Here is a 19849-nt window from a genome sequence, read left to right as displayed (position 1 = left end):
GCGCGGGCGGGGTGCGCTCGCAGGTACAGGTGGGCTGTGGCTGCTGTCTGCGGACGTGCATCGCTTTCCTGGTTTCGACTGACTTTAAACAGCAGGACAACAAAAAAAAAACGAAACACGGAGTAGGCAGGACCCACGGAAGGCCGCGGACACGAGAGGGCTTGGTGTTCGACGCGGACCGAGCAGGCGGCTGCAGGCGAGCTGCAGGGATATTTTTATCCAGCTTGTTTTTGTTTTTTTTTAACGGGTTGGCGCAGGTCGTGCGTGAGGCTGCCGGCTGGCAGGAGGTCTCCCGGCAGGTGAGCACGGCTCTCTCGTGTGTGTGTGTGTGTGCCCCGCGGGGCGCGGTGTCGGGCAGGAAGCGCTCCCGTGTTCCAGCTGGGGTGCGCCATCAATCCTTCTCGTTGCTGTTGCTCCTGGGCCCGTGTGGCTCAGTTTATTCCGGTTCGGGGACCCCGGACCCCGGAGCCGCGAGGACTCGGGCCGAGTCGCGAGAGAGAGAGAGCCCGGGGCAGAAGTCGGTCCGGACTTCCTCAATCCGGCAGAGCGGAGTCACTGCGAGACTCGCGGGTCGGTGGCCGTGCGGGGCTTGACCCCCGGTCCGGGGGAGCTGGTCAGTCGGTCCGCAGGCAGGGTGGCGCTCCGAGAGACTGGACTGTCCTGTCCGAGTAGGCTGGGGCCTTTATAAAACCGTTATAAGGTCGAAGAACAAACGTTTTCTGTTTCATTCTCGAGATGCAGTGTGTTGTTTTCGACCAATATGTTCTGGGCCGCTGAGAACTCACAGACATCACTGCAGCATAAGAGGGGTACACCAGGGGGACAGTATTTACACTGCAGCATCAGAGGGGTACACCAGGGGTACAGTATTTACACTGCAGTATAAAGAGGGGTGTTTCTTTACCGACTCCAGTATTGAAGTGGTCTGTTTGCTGTGTTGTGTGAGGCTGGTTTTGTCTGGTGTGGCAGACGCTGTTGTGTGAGTAAGATTGCTGTTCTGACCTGTGTGTGCTTGTTTTAAGGGGTTCAGTGATGTGGGGCTGCGGTGTCCTGTGGGTGTGGCTGCTGTCACTGGTGTGTCTCTCAGTGTCCAGGAGTCTCAACAGAAATGAAGGTAAGTGTGTCTCTCGCAGGGGGCTCTGTCTGTCCGTCCGTCCAAGGTGCTTTCTGAGCAGGACCGAATGAAACAAAACTAGACAAAATAAAATCTTCAGACATATTACAGACATTTAAAACAAACACATATCATCAGATATTTACATACATTTATGCCATGCTGAAAAGAGAAGAAAGACAACACAACGTTTCGGCCTTGGATCCTTCTTAGGGTGTCACCTTCTTCTCTTTTCAGGTGGAATAAATCTGTTACTTGTTCCTTTGCAGCCTACGCCTGCTGACGTAGCTCCCCACCTGAAATATTTACATATACTGTAGACAGATGGAGTATTATTGAGAGACAGACTCACTGGTCCTCAGGCTGTGACAGGAGATCACATACTGGGCTGCCAGATCCACTGAGTTCCCTCCTCCCTCCCCTAATAGGACTGGGACCCGTTGTGATTCTGGCAGGTGTGGGAACTCTGGGATTAGATTTCTGAGTTTAGGGAAGGATGTTTCTCTAATCCCAGAGTATCTGTCCCAGTGCAGTAGGAAGTGCACCTCTGTCTCTATTTCTTCCCGCTGGCAGTGGGAGCACAGCCTGTCCTCTCTGGGCAGCCAGGTCTGCCTGTGTCCAGTGTGTGTGTCCAGGCTGTGGTCACTGAGCCTGTCCTCTCTGGGCAGCCAGGTCTTCCTGTGTCCAGTTTCTCTGGCCAGGCTGTGGTCACTGAGCCTGTCCTTTCTGGGCAGCCAGGTCTGCCTGTGTCCAGTGTGTGTGTCCAGGCTGTGGTCACTGAACCTGTCCTCTCTGGGCAGTCAGGTCAGCCTGTGTCCAGTCTCTATGGCCAGGCTCTGGTCACTGAGCCTGTACTTGCCAGGGTCTGGTTCTTTTTGCTTTTTCTTATCTTGGTCAAATATTCAGCTAGTGTGTATTGTCTGTTTAGGGTTCTGTAGCATTCCAGTTGGTGTTGTGTCTATGTGTGTCTCTCTCAGCTGTCTGTCTCTCTCTCCCTCAGTGTTCCTGGAGCAGCAGGAAGCTGGATCTTTCCTGAGCCGCTCTCTGCTGTTCAACAGCTGGGACATGGAGCTGGTGGTGCCGGGGAACCTGGAGAGGGAGTGTATGGAGGAGATCTGCTCGTACGAGGAGGCCAGGGAGGTGTTCGAGGACACTGCAAAAACGGTGAGACCGATGTCCACTCATACTGACCGTCCGGACACCGCAGCGCTCCGACACTGACCGGACACCACAGCGCTCCGACACTGACCGGACACCGCAGCACTCCGACACTGACCGGACACTGACACTGTATGGAAATATTTTTAATGTTGTCTGTAACTAGTGCTGCACTGAACGCGATGTTGTCTTTCTTTCCAGAATGCTTTTTGGAAGGACTATGTGCATGCTCATGGTAATCCAGCTGGTATTTTTCTACTTCTTCTTAGCCAGCGGTGTTGCTACAGTGTGTGTAAGAGAGTTGAGGGTCCAGTGTCCCAGTGTCTGCGTGCATGTGTTTCTGTATCTGTAAAGATCACATCTGAGAGCCTTCCAGCTGATCTCGGAGAGAGAGGGAGGGAGCAGGGGAGACAGAGAGAGACTGTCCAGTGTCTTCAGGTGTGAGGAGAGAGAGACTGTCCAGTGTCTTCAGGTGTGAGGAGAGAGAGACTGTCCAGTGTCTTCAGGTGTGAGGAGAGAGAGAGAGAGACTGTCCAGTGTCTTCAGGTGTGAGGAGAGAGAGAGAGACTGTCCAGTGTCTTCAGGTGTGAGGAGAGAGGGAGAGACTGTCCAGTGTCTTCAGGTGTGAGGAGAGAGAGAGAGAGACTGTCCAGTGTCTTCAGGTGTGAGGAGAGAGAGAGAGAGACTGGCCAGTGTCTTCAGGTGTGAGGAGAGAGAGAGAGAGACTGTCCAGTGTCTTCAGGTGTGAGGAGAGAGAGAGAGAGACTGTCCAGTGTCTTCAGGTGTGAGGAGAGAGAGAGAGACTGTCCAGTGTCTTCAGGTGTGAGGAGAGAGAGAGAGACTGTCCAGTGTCTTCAGGTGTGAGGAGAGAGAGAGAGAGACTGTCCAGTGTCTTCAGGTGTGAGGAGAGAGAGAGAGACTGTCCAGTGTCTTCAGGTGTGAGGAGAGAGAGAGAGAGACTGTCCAGTGTCTTCAGGTGTGAGGAGAGAGAGAGAGACTGTCCAGTGTCTTCAGGTGTGAGGAGAGAGAGAGAGACTGTCCAGTGTCTTCAGGTGTGAGGAGAGAGAGAGAGACTGTCCAGTGTCTTCAGGTGTGAGGAGAGAGAGAGAGACTGTCCAGTGTCTTCAGGTGTGAGGAGAGAGAGAGAGACTGTCCAGTGTCTTCAGGTGTGAGGAGAGAGAGAGAGACTGTCCAGTGTCTTCAGGTGTGAGGAGAGAGAGAGAGAGACTGTCCAGTGTCTTCAGGTGTGAGGAGAGAGAGAGAGACTGTCCAGTGTCTTCAGGTGTGAGGAGAGAGAGAGAGACTGTCCAGTGTCTTCAGGTGTGAGGAGAGAGAGAGAGACTGTCCAGTGTCTTCAGGTGTGAGGAGAGAGAGAGAGACTGTCCAGTGTCTTCAGGTGTGAGGAGAGAGAGAGAGAGACTGTCCAGTGTCTTCAGGTGTGAGGAGAGAGAGAGAGAGACTGTCCAGTGTCTTCAGGTGTGAGGAGAGAGAGAGAGAGACTGTCCAGTGTCTTCAGGTGTGAGGAGAGAGAGAGAGACTGTCCAGTGTCTTCAGGTGTGAGGAGAGAGAGAGAGACTGTCCAGTGTCTTCAGGTGTGAGGAGAGAGAGAGAGACTGTCCAGTGTCTTCAGGTGTGAGGAGAGAGAGAGAGAGACTGTCCAGTGTCTTCAGGTGTGAGGAGAGAGAGAGAGAGACTGTCCAGTGTCTTCAGGTGTGAGGAGAGAGAGAGAGACTGTCCAGTGTCTTCAGGTGTGAGGAGAGAGAGAGAGACTGTCCAGTGTCTTCAGGTGTGAGGAGAGAGAGAGAGAGACTGTCCAGTGTCTTCAGGTGTGAGGAGAGAGAGAGAGACTGTCCAGTGTCTTCAGGTGTGAGGAGAGAGAGAGAGACTGTCCAGTGTCTTCAGGTGTGAGGAGAGAGAGAGAGACTGTCCAGTGTCTTCAGGTGTGAGGAGAGAGAGAGAGACTGTCCAGTGTCTTCAGGTGTGAGGAGAGAGAGAGAGACTGTCCAGTGTCTTCAGGTGTGAGGAGAGAGAGAGAGACTGTCCAGTGTCTTCAGGTGTGAGGAGAGAGAGAGAGACTGTCCAGTGTCTTCAGGTGTGAGGAGAGAGAGAGAGACTGTCCAGTGTCTTCAGGTGTGAGGAGAGAGAGACTGTCCAGTGTCTTCAGGTGTGAGGAGAGAGAGAGAGATGTCCAGTGTCTTCAGGTGTGAGGAGAGAGAGAGAGACTGTCCAGTGTCTTCAGGTGTGAGGAGAGAGAGAGAGACTGTCCAGTGTCTTCAGGTGTGAAGAGAGAGAGAGAGACTGTCCAGTGTCTTCAGGTGTGAGGAGAGAGAGAGAGATGTCCAGTGTCTTCAGGTGTGAGGAGAGAGAGAGAGACTGTCCAGTGTCTTCAGGTGTGAGGAGAGAGAGAGACTGTCCAGTGTCTTCAGGTGTGAGGAGAGAGAGAGAGACTGTCCAGTGTCTTCAGGTGTGAGGAGAGAGAGAGAGACTGTCCAGTGTCTTCAGGTGTGAGGAGAGAGAGAGAGACTGTCCAGTGTCTTCAGGTGTGAGGAGAGAGAGAGAGACTGTCCAGTGTCTTCAGGTGTGAGGAGAGAGAGAGAGACTGTCCAGTGTCTTCAGGTGTGAGGAGAGAGAGAGAGACTGTCCAGTGTCTTCAGGTGTGAGGAGAGAGAGAGAGACTGTCCAGTGTCTTCAGGTGTGAGGAGAGAGGGAGAGACTGTCCAGTGTCTTCAGGTGTGAGGAGAGAGAGAGAGACTGTCCAGTGTCTTCAGGTGTGAGGAGAGAGAGAGAGACTGTCCAGTGTCTTCAGGTGTGAGGAGAGAGAGAGAGACTGTCCAGTGTCTTCAGGTGTGAGGAGAGAGAGAGAGAGACTGTCCAGTGTCTTCAGGTGTGAGGAGAGAGAGAGAGAGACTGTCCAGTGTCTTCAGGTGTGAGGAGAGAGAGAGAGACTGTCCAGTGTCTTCAGGTGTGAGGAGAGAGAGAGAGACTGTCCAGTGTCTTCAGGTGTGAGGAGAGAGGGAGAGACTGTCCAGTGTCTTCAGGTGTGAGGAGAGAGAGAGAGACTGTCCAGTGTCTTCAGGTGTGAGGAGAGAGAGAGAGAGACTGTCCAGTGTCTTCAGGTGTGAGGAGAGAGAGAGAGACTGTCCAGTGTCTTCAGGTGTGAGGAGAGAGAGAGAGACTGTCCAGTGTCTTCAGGTGTGAGGAGAGAGGGAGAGACTGTCCAGTGTCTTCAGGTGTGAGGAGAGAGAGAGAGACTGTCCAGTGTCTTCAGGTGTGAGGAGAGAGAGAGAGAGACTGTCCAGTGTCTTCAGGTGTGAGGAGAGAGAGAGAGAGACTGTCCAGTGTCTTCAGGTGTGAGGAGAGAGAGAGAGACTGTCCAGTGTCTTCAGGTGTGAGGAGAGAGAGAGAGACTGTCCAGTGTCTTCAGGTGTGAGGAGAGAGAGAGAGAGACTGTCCAGTGTCTTCAGGTGTGAGGAGAGAGAGAGAGACTGTCCAGTGTCTTCAGGTGTGAGGAGAGAGAGAGAGACTGTCCAGTGTCTTCAGGTGTGAGGAGAGAGAGAGAGACTGTCCAGTGTCTTCAGGTGTGAGGAGAGAGAGAGAGAGACTGTCCAGTGTCTTCAGGTGTGAGGAGAGAGAGAGAGAGACTGTCCAGTGTCTTCAGGTGTGAGGAGAGAGAGAGAGAGACTGTCCAGTGTCTTCAGGTGTGAGGAGAGAGAGAGAGACTGTCCAGTGTCTTCAGGTGTGAGGAGAGAGAGAGAGACTGTCCAGTGTCTTCAGGTGTGAGGAGAGAGGGAGGGAGCAGGGAGAGAGAGCTGTGTCCTCTGACCCGGAAAGAAAAGGAGACGCTCTGAAGAGATGAGGGGTGTAACCAGGTGTGTCTCTGTTCCAGACCATTCTCCCCGTGTGGACGTTGCTGGGCTGGTCGCTGGACTCCTGGCCCTCCTGGTCACCGTGGTGATCGCTGTGGTCGTGGGCTGTTACTGCTACAGAGCCAGGCACAAGCCCAGCCGAGCGGGCAGGTACTGGACCACCGGGCCTGTCCCTGTCAGTCTGCTGCAGCTCGTCTCTCTCTCTCTCTCTCTCTCTCTCTCTCTCTCTCTCTCTCTCTCTCAATTCAATTCAATTCAAGGTGCTTTATTAGCATGACCGATGGGTACAATCAGTGTTGCCAAAGCGTATAAAAATAATAAAATCATGGAACAAAAACAAAGTAAAATAAAATCTACAGACATGTTACAGACATTTACAACAAAGACATATTACATAATATTGACATATACTGTAGGCGGCTGGAGCATTATTGGGAGACGGACTCACTGTTCCTCAGGCTGGGACAGGAGATCACATACTGGGCTGCCAGATCAACTGAGTTCCCTCCTCCCTCTCCCAGTAGGATTGGGACCTGTTGTGGTTTTGGCAGGTGTGGGAACTCTGGGATTAGATTTCTGAATTTCGGGAAGAATGTTTCTCTAATCCCAGAGTATCTGTCACAGTGCAGTAGGAAGTGCACCTCTGTCTCTATTTCTCCCTGCTGGCAGTGGGAGCACAGCCTGTCCTCTCTGGGCAGCCAGGTCTGCCTGTGTCGCCCAGTTTCTATGGCCAGGTTGTGGTCACTGAGCCTGTACTTCGTCAGGGTCTGTTTCTGTTTGTTATTTTTTATTTTGGTCAAATATTCAGCTAGTGTGTATTGTCTGTTTAAGGTTCTGTAGCATTCCAGTTTATGTTGTGTTTGTGTGTGTGTGTCCCAGTGTGTGAGATATTGCTGTTTGATCTGTGCTGTGATGTGGTTGAGTCTGGGTTGTGGTGCTCTAGCAGTGCTGTCCTGAGGCTGGTTAGTGTTGGTGTGGCTCAGGTCGGTGAGCCTCAGGACCAGCTGGCTCAGGGGGCTCTGTTTTGGGCTCAGCTCTTGGCTGAGCAGGGCTTTGTGGTGGTAGGAATTTTCTCTCTCTCTGTGCCTCCTCTCTCTCTCTCTCTCTCTCTCTGTGCCTCCTCTCTCTCTCTTTCTCTGTGCCTCCTCTCTCTCTCTCTCTCTGTGCCTCGTCTCTCTCTCTCTGTGCCTCCTCTCTCTCCGCCCCTCTGGGAGGCACTGTTGACGTCCTGCTGGCGTGACTGACCCCGGCTCCTGTCTCCTCCCAGCGTGCCCGTGCGGATGCCCGGAGATAGCCAGGTCCCTCCGGAATCTGTGCCCCTGACGCCCCTCCCTGCCCCCGGCCTGCCCTCCTACCACGAGGCGCTGGCGCACAGCGGGCAGCACGACGCGCCCCCGCCCCCCTACACTGGGTGAGCGCCAAGTCCGCCGCCGGCGACGAGGACGAGGACGATGAAGAAACGTCCCCCTCACTCATCTCCATTTGTGTCCGCAGGGAGGTCCCGCCAGAAACCCCCGCAGAGCCGGACCAGTGAGGAGGAGGAGGAGGAGAGGACGGGGACTGGGGAGGGGCAGGGGGAGGAAGAGTGGCCGTGTGTCCGTCTGCCGGCCCGGGGGGAGACGCTGTCCGCGGTGGGGTCTCCGGGGGGCCGGACTTTGGCCGGGGGTCCCACTGGACAGGGCTTTTAACATGGAACAGCCAGACTCGTCTTTTTAATTCAGGAGCGAATGTTTGTGTGTCTTTTTTCAATAAATGTCCGACCCAGACTGGAACTGCCCCAGTGCTTGTGTGTGGAGCAGGGCGGGGGGTGGACAGAGGGGCAGGAGGGGTGGGCAGGAGGGGCAGGAGGGGTGGACTGCGAGGCAGGAGTTTGTAATTCCAGCAGGTGAACGTGACTTGTCGAACCCGCGACACCTGGAGCAGAGGGCGTTGGCCACTGGCGGTTCTTTCGGACCCCCCGCGAGAACGGGAGACCGGGACAGGGACGGGACACCCGGAGAACCCTGCCGGAGGAGTGAGACCCTGGTTCGGGAAGGACGGGACACATTTTTAGATCATGTGCACAGCAGACTGGGGAGAGCAGATCTGAGGCTGTCTCCGTGGGTGGCCACGGACAGGTGAGGGCGGTGTGACACGGGGGTCGTGGACGGGCTGGAGAACGGGCTTTTCAAACGCTGCAAGACTTCCGGCACAGCAGAGGGCGCAGCATCGCCAGTGTCCAGCAGAGGGCGCCTGCGCGCCAGCATTGTCTGGAGTGAGCTGGTACAGTGCCCTCTGGTGTACACGGCCTTTATCTGATCTGGGGAGAAGATTTATCCCATTTGTATTGTAGACACTTGGCACCCTGTTGCAGTATAGGCCACAGTCCCAGTACAGTAGACCAGTCCTGTTACAATAGGAGCCACAGTCCCAGTACAGTAGACCAGTCCTGTTACAATAGGGGCTACAGTCCCAGTACAGTAGAACAGTCTGTTACAATAGGGGCTACAGTCCCAGTACAGTAGGACAGTCCTGTTACAATAGGAGCTCCAGTCCCAGTACAGTAGGACAGTCCTGTTACAGTAGGAGCTACAGTCCCAGTACAGTAGGACAGTCCTGTTTCAATAGGAGCTACAGTCCCAGTACAGTAGAACAGTCTGTTACAATAGGAGCTACAGTCCCAGTACAGCAGAACAGTCTGTTACAATAGGAGCTACAGTCCCAGTACAGTAGGACAGTCTGTTACAATAGGAGCTACAGTCCCAGTACAGTAGACCAGTCTGTTACAATAGGAGCTACAGTCCCAGTACAGCAGAACAGTCTGTTACAATAGGAGCTACAGTCCCAGTACAGTAGACCAGTCTGTTACAATAGGAGCTACAGTCCCAGTACAGCAGAACAGTCTGTTACAATAGGAGCTACAGTCCCAGTACAGTAGACCAGTCTGTTACAGTAGGAGCTACAGTCCCAGTACAGTAGGACAGTCCTGTTACAATAGGAGCTACAGTCCCATTACAGTAGAACAGTCCTGTTACAATAGGGGCTACAGTCCCAGTACAGTAGAACAGTCCTGTTACAATAGGAGCTACAGTCCCAGTCCAGTAGAACAGTCTGTTACAATAGGAGCTACAGTCCCAGTCCAGTAGACCAGTCTGTTACAATAGGAGCTACAGTCCCAGTCCAGTAGACCAGTCCTGTTACAATAGGAGCTACAGTCCCAGTCCAGTAGAACAGTCTGTTACAATAGGGGCTACAGTCCCAGTACAGTAGAACAGTCCAGTTACAATAGGAGCTACAGTCCCAGTACAGTAGAACAGTCTGTTACAATAGGAGCTACAGTCCCAGTCCAGTAGAACAGTCTGTTACAATAGGAGCTACAGTCCCAGTACAGTAGACCAGTCTGTTACAGTAGGAGCTACAGTCCCAGTACAGTAGAACAGTCCTGTTACAATAGGGGCTACAGTCCCAGTACAGTAGACCAGTCTGTTACAATAGGAGCTACAGTCCCAGTACAGTAGGACAGTCTGTTACAATAGGGGCTACAGTCCCAGTACAGTAGAACAGTCTGTTACAATAGGGGCTACAGTCCCAGTACAGTAGAACAGTCCAGTTACAATAGGAGCTACAGTCCCAGTACAGTAGAACAGTCTGTTACAATAGGAGCTACAGTCCCAGTCCAGTAGAACAGTCTGTTACAATAGGAGCTACAGTCCCAGTACAGTAGACCAGTCTGTTACAGTAGGAGCTACAGTCCCAGTACAGTAGAACAGTCCTGTTACAATAGGGGCTACAGTCCCAGTACAGTAGGACAGTCCTGTTACAATAGGAGCTACAGTCCCAGTACAGTAGAACAGTCCAGTTACAATAGGAGCTACAGTCCCAGTACAGCAGGACAGTCCTGTTACTCAGTCCACCTGGTGCAGAATGCTGACTGTGTCTGCGCTGGGGATGAAGTGAGTCCCCTGCTCTATTTAGCGTGGGATTGAAATCTCTATTAGAAATGCAGTTTACTACAGTAGTGGCACGTGAACGCTTTTGCTCTGTTTCTCTGGAGCGCCGGGATCCGCGCGCCCTGCAGGGAGCGAGCTGTAACAGCGCCTGCAGGCACGAGCCGGAGAGGGTCGCTCGCGCGACCACAGTGCCGGATCCTGCGAGGGCGCTTTCCTATTGGCCCGCGCCGGCCGGCCCGTCTCCCCTGGCAACCGCGAAGCACCGCGCGCTGGCGGACCTGCGAGAAACATCAGCGAGGAGACGGAAGGGGTTGCGGGGAGGGGGGGGGGGCGTGACGTCAGACGGCTGCGCAGGGGATCTGCGCAGAGCTGCGGGCTTCTGCGCTGGGACTGTGGAGGGAGGACGCTGCGTGCTGTTTGCACTCGTTTCGAGAATTAAGAGGAAGACTTTGTCCGTGATGACTTCGTCCGTCTTTACCCGAGGCAACAGACCTGAAACAACACAAGCGTGGTGTCGTGATCCCAGAGGTCACGCAGGCTTGTGTGGCGGGGCTGACTGGTGGGGGACTGGGGTCCGGGTCCGGCTCTGTCCGCGCTGTCCCTCGGTGTCGCCAAGCTCTGCAGGAGCGCAGGCGGGAAACGGGCCCGTTTAACATTCCCGGAAACTACGGGGGCGCGAGTTCAGGGCGCTGCACCGTTTCCCACCCTCCAGGAGAGACACAGCTATACCGCCGGACCAGGGGTCCCCCGTGCTGGTCCTGGAGCCACAGACACCTGCCGGCCCGGGCAGGTCAGCGCAGCCCTGCCTGAACTGGCCATTGGCCCGACTGGAGCTCCTGCAGTCGGGATGGTATTTCACTCGGGAAACGCAGTCCTGGAAGGGGACCATCAAGTGGATTTAAGATCACCATCCCTAGCAATCCTGCTGTTAAGACAATGAATACCTGGGTTGTGTATTTCAGCGCAGGTCTGGTGTGTGGGTCTCCAGGACTGGGATTGAGGACACCTGCCCTAAACACAGTGACCTTCAACCCCTGACTGAAGACCCCCAGAGCCCCATAAGGACTGGGGTCTCAGGGACTGAACTGAGCCAGTTACTGTCCTCACACTGAAAATAATAAATACTAATTAGAGGAAGTCGTTGCATGAAATAGATATGCTTTAACCCCTGAGTGAACACCCCCAGAGCCCCTGAAGGACTGGGGTCTCAGGGTCTGAACTGAGCCAGTTACTGTCCTCATGAGCCCAGATTCACAGTGACCTTTAACCCCTGAGTGAAGACCCCCAGAGCCCCTGAAGGACTGGGGTCTCAGAGACTGAACTGAGCCAGTTACTGTCCTCACACTGACCTTTAACCCCTGATTGAAGACCCCCCAGAGCCCCTGAAGGACTGGGGTCTCAGAGTCTGAACTGAGCCAGTTACTGTCCTCACACTGACCTTTAACCCCTGACTGAACACTCCCAGAGCCCCTGAAGGACTGGGGTCTCAGGGTCTGAACTGAGCCAGTTACTGTCCTCACACTGACCTTTAACCCCTGACTGAAGACCCCCAGAGCCCCTGAAGGACTGGGGTCTCAGAGTCTGAACTGAGCCAGTTACTGTCCTCACACTGACCTTTAACCCCTGACTGAAGACCCCCGAGGAGACCGGAGACTCTGCTGGTGACCCGCGTGGGGTGGGTCGCCCCAGGAATGGGCAATGATCTAGACATGGCGCCCCTCGCTGATGCAGCACCCCCGCTGCCCTGCAGGGGTCGCTGAGGCGTCCTCCTTGACGCGGAGGGAAACCAGCAAGTGAGTGGTGTTCACTGCGACACGCGCTATCCCCCAGAGGTGGCAAAATCTGGGGTCTTCTGCCCGCTGGGGGGTCCCCGGAGCATCCCCCGCAGGCCCCGCGGACAGCAGGGCTCTGGGGTCCTGCCCTGGGACGGGGCAGCTGGGTGGTGTCCTACACACACTGGGGGGGGTCGGCTCCACTGCCACACATTGCTGGTCTCCCCAGGGTGGAGGCAGAGGAACGGCACACCGCCGATCGAGACATCCCGTTTGTGTCCCCCGCCCGAGGGGCTCGGCGCCGGGGCTCCCCGACTCCGTCCGGGGCCAGGTGTCTGCTGACACCCCCTCGAACCCTCACCCCTACCCCTCACAGCACGGTGCTGCGGTTTACCGGGTCTCTGCCTCCCTCTCTCCCTGACTCGGGATGCGCTTGGCCCGCCGTCGGCCTTTTGTTGATTTACCGACACGCCAGCCTCTGCCCGCCGGGGTCGCCCCTCCGCCCGCGCGCAGCAGAAACGGCCCCCTTCCTCCGAGCGGCGCGGCTCGGCACCCCTCCCCCTCCTCCTCCTCCTCCCCCCCCCCCCTTTTGTCAGTTTCGACCTGAAATGTATGCCGGGAAGATTTCAGCTTAGCTGCTGCGTGTGTGTGTGAGAGAGAGAGAAAGAGACGGGGAGGGAGAGAGAGAGAGTGTGAGTGAGGCAGGCAGGCGCTTCTCAAACATGGCGGCTTTGCAGGAAAATGACTGAAAATGTGCAGAGACAGGAGCCGTAACGAGCCGAGGGATTTTATAAAACGGCGCACGGAACCCGAGACCGGGCTTTTGCTGGGAGACTAAAAACGAAACAAAGCAAAGCAACAGCAGCAACAACAACAAAAAAAATTGCACGCGTGATTTTTCTTCCTGCGTGTGCGCAAAGGGAGGGGGCGCGTTCTTATTTTTGTTTTGTTTTTTTTGCGTGGAAAAAAAAAACACATAATAACCTGGATTTCTCTCCCCCCGTCTCTCTTCCCCACCTCCCAGCCATAACAGGAGACAGGGGGGGAGAAGAGGAGAGAGAGAGAGACAGAGGCGGCATCGGCCAGCGAGCTATAAAGGAGAAAAGAGACTGACAGACTGATTTTTTAGAAACGTCTCTCCTCAGACACGGGCTCGCTTGCCTGCCAGACTCAGACGGCACCAGAAAACGCTGGAGACGACAGAGGGGAGAGAGAGAGAGAGGAAATAAAGGGATTTTTTTTGTGTGTGAATCTATCTTCGGCTGCCCCCCTCTCTCTCCTCCGACACCCTCCTCCTCCTCCTCCTCTTCAGCTACCCCCCCGCGCCTCTTTCCTCTCTCTCTCTCTGATTTCATTCCTAAAGAGAAGCGCCGTCTATGTGATCGCCACATTAGTCTCTGTTTAAACCCCCCTCCCCGCTCCCATAAATTTTCATGGATAGAAATTATCCAGCAGCAGGATTCGGCGACCTGGGTGCCGGGACGGGATGGACGTACGAGCGCTCTGCAAAAGCGAGGTAAAGCCGGGAGGGAGGTGTGTGCTGGGGGGGGGGCTGAGCTGCGACCTGTCCTTTGCGACAATACTCGCTTGTTGTCTGTTTCTCTCTGCTCTCGACGCGTTAATTCGGGCTCTTGGGTCGCCGCGTTGCTTTCACTTGAGTTGCCGGGGGTGGTCTGGCGGACGGGTGAATGCATTCTCCAAATTGCGTGGGGTGCGTGGTGTATTCTAATGCGTGGATGAGTGAGCGAGACCTGAGATAGGAGAGCGAAAGAGAGAGAGGGGAGAAGGGAGAGAGAGAGAGAGAGGGGGGGATGGGTTAGGGATGTATGGGTTTCTTTAAAAAAAATAACCCTTCTGCAGCTGTGATACAAATGCACGTTTAGGGCGACAAAGCTGACTTCTGTCAGCGCGCAGGCTTTCTGAAGCCGCGCTATATAGTCTCTGCCGTTGCCCCTGTTTCTTGCGTCGACTGGGCTGCGATTAGAATAATGCATGTTTATGTGTGTGCAACACATGCAATTATATTTACACACACGCACGTACGGTGGTAGGGTATGGCGGGCTGTTGTGCACGATGCGAGTGACGGGGTTTTTTTTTTTTGTTGTAGCTTGCGATGTGATTTGGGTTCCCAAAAAAGAAAATCGTGCATGCAAAATTAAAAAAAAAACCCAAAACAAACAGAAATTGAGGAACCGCGGCGGCGTCCGCACGCTGGTCTTGGGCTGTCTTGCAGAAACCAGCCCTGAGCCCGAGTAATTACTGCCCGTATGCAGATGAGCCAGCGGCCCCGGCCCCTTATCGCTGTTTTATCATCACGACCATTAGCTCAATAAACAGGTGCTGATAGGTGATTAATTATGCAAATACAATCAAATTAGGGGGGGGGGTAAGAGGGAAAAAAGATAGCCCCCCAGAAGCGCTGAGATACGCGGTCATTGTAAAACGCAAATCTTCAGACGCAGATGGGAGGCCTTCATTCGGAGGTGCAGCTAAAATTTCACAAATGCACGTCCGCACGCATTTCGAAGATGCCGTCTTTAAATACTGTTTACGGCCAGAGGACTCGTTTTTGTTAAAAAGATATTGTACCATCACCTTCCAAACCCTCTAAATAGTGATAATAATGATGGTGATGAAAATAAAAACAGCGGCCGGACGTGCGATGGGCGGTCAGCCGGGAGAAGGTGTTTTCACCGGGTCGTGATACAAAACAGAGGAGGGTGGAGGCGAGACGAGAAGATACCAGCGGTGAAATTCAATAAAATAAAGCGTAATAAAGAGAAAGAGGGTGGGAAATGGCGTTTTTTTTCCCCTGCAGAGGCAGGCGGTACGTGTGTGTGTCTGTGTGCGCCGGAGCCCAGAGGCCTAGTCGGGCAGATTGAAGCCTGAACTCGAGTTGACAACGGAGGGGGGAAAATCAGTATTTTGGTGGCTGTCGATGCTACCGTCCATATTATTGTTGTCAGGGACAGGAGTAGTTCACAAATCCCAGGGGTGGCGGCGTTTCATGAGGTGGAATGACCCCAAAACAAAAATCGAAGACGACGACGGCGAGAACTGCGTTTTCATTTGGGGTGTTGTTGGGGGAGGTTCGGGGTCGTCTCTGGCGGCGCTATAAATAAACATTCCGGTCTCTGCCTGCTTCCCAAAAATTCTGTGTTATTATATTTCTGCGATGTATAATATTTGTTGAGAGAGATTGTGGAGTATTGTTTAAGGAACAAGCTGTTGACATCGTGTTGCAGACACGGTAAGCAGCTCAATGAATTTGACCAAACTGCGTGTGTGTGTGTTTATTTAAATAAAATGTATCCAGAATGCATCCTTTGGGCTGTGTGTTTTAAAATAAGAGTTTAAACATGAAAAGTGCTCCTACCACCACTGACACTAATGAAATTTAGTGCCCTAGGTGCTCTAGGGAAAATTAATGTATGTTAATAAAGACAGCTATTTAGTAAAGGTATACCTAGATAAAATTTTGAATATGAAGTTCATTACTCCTGTAAATAAATCACCAGTAATGAGGTGGGAGATAATGCCTCTTGTAGAACAGTGCAGTACAACGGTCCTGTTACAATAGAGGCTACAGTCCCAGTGCAGTAGAACAGTCCTGTGACAATAGGGGCTGCAGTCCCAGTACAGTAAAACAGTCCTGTGACAATAGGGGCTGCAGTCCCAGTACAGTAAAACAGTCCTGTTACAATAGGAGCTACAGTCCCAGTGCAGTAGGACAGTCCTGTTACAATAGGAGCTACAGTCCCAGTACAGTAGAACAGTCCTGTTACAATAGGAGCTACAGTCCCAGTACAGTAGACCAGTCTGTTACAATAGGGGCTACAGTCCCAGTACAGTAGAACAGTCCTGTTACAATAGGAGCTACAGTCCCAGTACAGTAGGACAGTCCTGTTACAATAGGAGCTACAGTCCCAGTACAGTAGGACAGTCTGTTAGAATAGGAGCTACAGTCCCAGTGCAGTAGAACAGTCCTGTTACAATAGGAGCTACAGTCCCAGTACAGTAGAACAGTCTGTTACAATAGGAGCTACAGTCCCAGTACAGTAGACCAGTCCTGTTCCAATAGGGGCTACAGTCCCAGTACAGTAGAACAGTCCTGTTACAATAGGAGCTACAGTCCCAGTGCAGTAGACCAGTCTGTTACAATAGGAGCTACAGTCCCAGTACAGTAGAACAGTCTGTTACAATAGGAGCTACAGTCCCAGTACAGTAGAACAGTCCTGTTACAACAGGAGCTACAGTCCCAGTACAGTAGAACAGTCTGTTACAATAGGAGCTACAGTCCCAGTGCAGTAGAACAGTCCTGGTACAATAGGGGCTACAGTCCCAGTGCAGTAAAACAGTCCTGTTACAATAGGAGCTCCAGTCCCAGTGCAGTAGGAGAGTCCAGTTACAATAGGAGCTACAGTCCCAGTACAGTAGGACAGTCTGTTACAATAGGAGCTACAGTCCCAGTACAGTAGAACAGTCCTGTTACAACAGGAGCTACAGTCCCAGTGCAGTAAAACAGTCCTGTTATAATAGGAGCTACAGTCCCAGTACAGTAGGACAGTCTGTTACAATAGGAGCTACAGTCCCAGTACAGAACAACAGTCCTGTTACAACAGGGGCTACAGTCCCAGTGCAGCAGAAAGGGTGCCGGTGAATTTGGGCAGTGGAATGGCTCTGTCCTGGGCTCTTGCACTGCTGCCGGAGCTGAAGGTCTGTTTCGGGATGCGGTCTCGGACCCTCACCCAGGCACCAGGCAGCAGGGGGCTGTTGCTGCTCAGAACAGCAGCGAGGCAGGGGGTTTGAAAACTCCTCGGCGCGACCCACAGTGCAACGCCGATTCTGCACGCGTGACCCCTGTGGATTCGACCTGTACGGAGAGAGTGTGATCGCTGAGTGAGGCTCCGGTGCATCGTCCAAGTTCTCTGTGTATGTAGTGCCAAGGAATCAGCTTCAAGCACTGGGCAGTGTGGTCCACACTCCCAGTAGTGCCCCCTGTCCTGACTGGAAGATTTGTGTCTTGAGAAAAGGCAGGGTGGCTGGGTATCCTGTTCCCTCCTCCCACCCCCTCTGTGTACAGTAGAGCCCATCCAGCTGTGTCTGGAGCTAATTCAGGTCTCAGCAATGGGGCTGGTCAGTTTGTTACCCAATCCCCCCTCTGTGTACAGTGGAGCCTCCTGTCCTGACCGGAGGAGCTCATCCAGCTGTGTCTGGAGCGAAGACGGGGGGGATTCTCATGTTGGGGTCCCCTCGCGGTCATTAGTGTTGGCGTCGGGCGTTTGATTGTCCGTCACTCTGATGCTGTGCAGAGTCGTGTCCAGAGGGATGCTGACCTCTCGTCCCTCTGCCGGTCAGCGAGGGGCTGTTGCTGGCGGCGCTGGGGCGCTAGCTGACGTCGCTGTGTTTCTGGGGGTCATGAGTGGAAGGGAGTACAGTGGGATCACAGGGGTGCAGCTGGGGTGGGGTTCATTTGGGGCGAGCTGGGTGGCTGCTGACCTTTGACCCTTGGGTGTGAGAGGAGCCAGCAGTGCAGGATCCTTCCCAACATGCACTGGAATCCTGCCAGACATGCCCGGTCTCTCTGGGAGCTGGGAGCTATGATCTTGGGGCTGAGATCTGGAAACTGGGAGCTGGGATCTTGGTTCTGAGATCTGGGATCTGGGAGCTGGGGACTTGCGTTGTGAGGTGGATGTGGCTTCTTGTCTCATATGTGTGAGCAGCAGCAGTGGAATTGCAGATAAACGTGCACAAGCGTTCGAGAGCAGCAGCGTCGAGAGAGCGTCTGCCATCTGTCCTGCCCTGAATCGGACACTCTCGGGGGCTACCAGGGCCTGGATCACCCATCCCTCCGTTTCCCAACAGCTCTGTCCAGTACAGGGTCACAGGGGTCCGAGCGCAGGGTCAGTGATAGGCCTCATCAGGGCCCTATGGAGTAATAATAATAATAATAATAATAATAATAATAATAATAATTGCTTACACTTATATAGCGCTTTTCTGGACCCTCCACTCAAAGCGCTGTACAGATAATGGGGATCCCCTCCACCCCCACCAATGTGCAGCATCCACCTGGATGATGCGACGGCAGCCATAGTGCGCCAGAACGCTCCCCACACACCAGCTCTCAGTGGGGAGAAGAGCAGAGTAATATAGCCAACTCATAGAGGGGGATTATTAGGAGGCCATGATTGATAAGGGCCAATGGGAAATTTGGCCAGGATGCCGGGGTTACACCCCTACTCTTTTCGAGAAACACCCTGGGATTTTTAATGACCACAGAGAGTCAGGACCTCAGTTTTACGTCTCATCCGAAGGAGTAGGATTCCTCTGCCGGCTGCGGGATACGAACTGGCAACCTTCCTGCCACAGATCCTTAGCCACAGAGCCTCCACACTTCGGAATAAAATGGGAAAGTGAGTAAGGAGAGGCTGCATGTGGAAAAGACTGAAGCCTTTATGTTGACACTTCATTTACATCTTGTAAGCAATGGGGAAGAAATTAAAAAACAGAATGTTAGATACCATGTTAAAATTGCATAAAGCACTAGGAAGACCTAATTTAAGATAGGAAACAGATGCTTTCTGGTGCTTAAGAGAATGTCCCATGCTGACAGGCTGGAGGAACTGGGTCTCTTCAGTCTGAAGGGAGTGCCCCACACTGACGGGCTGGAGGAACTGAGTCTTTTTAGTTTTGAACAGGTGAGAGTAGAAGGGGACCTGATACTTATAGAGTCAACCCAGGTGTCAGTGTAAACAGGAGTGTGGATGAGGTGATCAGTACTGTAGATCTCCAGGTGTCAGTGTGAGCAGGAGTTTGGAGGAGGTGATCAGTACTGTAGATCTCCAGGTGTCAGTGTGATCAGGAGTGTGGAGGAGGTGATCAGTACTGTAGATCTCCAGGTGTCAGTGTGAGCAGGAGTGTGGAGGAGGCGATCAGTACTGTAGATCTCCAGGTGTCAGTGTGAGCAGGAGTGTGGAGGAGGTGATCAGTACTGTAGATCTCCAGGTGTCAGTGTGATCAGGAGTGTGGAGGAGGTGATCAGTACTGCAGATCTCCAGGTGTCAGTGTAATCAGGGGAGTGGAGGAGGTGACCAGTAGACTACAGTGTGTGGTTCTGTGTTGTTTGGACTGTATGCTTTCATTCTGCATGTTTCTTGGCCTGCGGTCTGTGGTTCTGTGCTGTTTGGACACTACTGTTCTGGGTCAGCATGTCGCTGGGCCTGCAGTCTGTGGTTCTGTGCTGTTTGGACACTACTGTTCTGGGTCAGCGTGTCCCTGGGCCTGCGGTCTGTTGTCCTGTGCTGTTTGGACACTACTGTTCTGGGTCAGCATGTCCCTGGGCCTGCGGTCTGTGGTTCTGTGCTGTTTGGACACTACTGTTCTGGGTCAGCATGTCGCTGGGCCTGCGGTCTGTGGTTCTGTGCTGACCTCCTGCTTTGGACTGGCTGGTCTGTAGGTGTAGGGGTTGGACAGTGTGGACCTGGGTAGCCGTGTGCACGTTGTGAAGGTCTTCCAGCCTGACCACCAGTGGTTGTTCCAGTGTGGACTATTGTGCCATGTTCTGTATGCATGGTGATCACTGCCATTGTGGCGTGCCGTGTGTGGTCTGCACTGAGCCGTGTGCGTCCACACGTCTTGTTACACCAGGAGGACAGCTAATCCGGCGGTTCAGGTCTGGTCTGGTCTTGTTAGACCAGGACGACAGCTGGTCCGGTGGCTCAGGTCCAGTCTTGCTAGACCAGGAGGATAGTTGGTCAGTGGTTCAGGTCCTGTCTAGTTAGACCGGGAGGACAGCTGGTCTGGTGGATCTGTGTCCTGCATCCGCAGAGAGACCGTGTGTCCGTCACCACCGATTTCCAGCTGGTTGGGCTTGTGTGCGGAGTTGGGGGACGTGACTGAGCTTGGCTCAGTCTCTTTGGGGTCCCCCCTCAGATCTGCGTAGTTACTCAATCCTCTCTCAGTCTGCCAGCAGGCCCGGCTAGAATGTGGGTTCTCTGGGGTCCCCC

At 53.6% G+C, this 19849-nt stretch overlaps 2 protein-coding genes across 6 annotated transcripts in view; both read left to right on the top strand.

The window, feature by feature from the left end:
* On the top strand, positions 1 to 7904 carry prrg2 (proline rich Gla (G-carboxyglutamic acid) 2). Of its 2 annotated transcripts, none has more exons than XM_069191946.1 (7): positions 1 to 299; positions 1023 to 1114; positions 2115 to 2278; positions 2474 to 2507; positions 6159 to 6288; positions 7406 to 7549; positions 7633 to 7904. In XM_069191946.1, the coding sequence occupies exons 2-7, from the start codon at positions 1033 to 1035 to the stop codon at positions 7670 to 7672; spliced, it is 594 nt and encodes a 197-aa protein (XP_069048047.1). In that variant the 5' UTR covers positions 1 to 299; positions 1023 to 1032; the 3' UTR covers positions 7673 to 7904. The 2 variants fall into 2 exon arrangements, with proteins under 2 accessions (XP_069048047.1, XP_069048048.1); XM_069191947.1 differs by lacking the exon at positions 1 to 299 and adding an exon at positions 312 to 570.
* Positions 7905 to 12477: 4573 nt separating this feature from the next.
* prr12b (proline rich 12b) overlaps positions 12478 to 19849 on the top strand; it is a 31227-nt gene continuing 23855 nt past the window's right edge. For all 4 annotated transcript variants that reach the window (XM_069191761.1, XM_069191760.1, XM_069191762.1 and 1 more), the window contains exon 1: positions 12478 to 13355. In XM_069191761.1, the coding sequence (XP_069047862.1) occupies positions 13273 to 13355 (83 nt within the window). In that variant the 5' untranslated portion in view covers positions 12478 to 13272. The remainder of the gene's footprint in view (positions 13356 to 19849) is intronic.

This window comes from Lepisosteus oculatus, chromosome 7, assembly GCF_040954835.1.
Source record: "Lepisosteus oculatus isolate fLepOcu1 chromosome 7, fLepOcu1.hap2, whole genome shotgun sequence".
In the NCBI taxonomy this organism is placed as follows: Eukaryota; Metazoa; Chordata; class Actinopteri; order Semionotiformes; family Lepisosteidae; genus Lepisosteus; species Lepisosteus oculatus.
This window is presented reverse-complemented; position numbering and strand designations above follow the sequence as displayed.

Excerpts from the sequence above, each read along its gene's own strand:
- prrg2 (XM_069191946.1), top strand. The coding sequence starts at position 1,033 with ATGTGGGGCTGCGGTGTCCTGTGGGTGTGGCTGCTGTCACTGGTGTGT. Across the intron at positions 6,289-7,405 it reads AAGCCCAGCCGAGCGGGCAG|CGTGCCCGTGCGGATGCCCG; the intron begins GTACTGGACCAC and ends GTCTCCTCCCAG. Across the intron at positions 7,550-7,632 it reads CCCCCGCCCCCCTACACTGG|GGAGGTCCCGCCAGAAACCC; the intron begins GTGAGCGCCAAG and ends TTGTGTCCGCAG.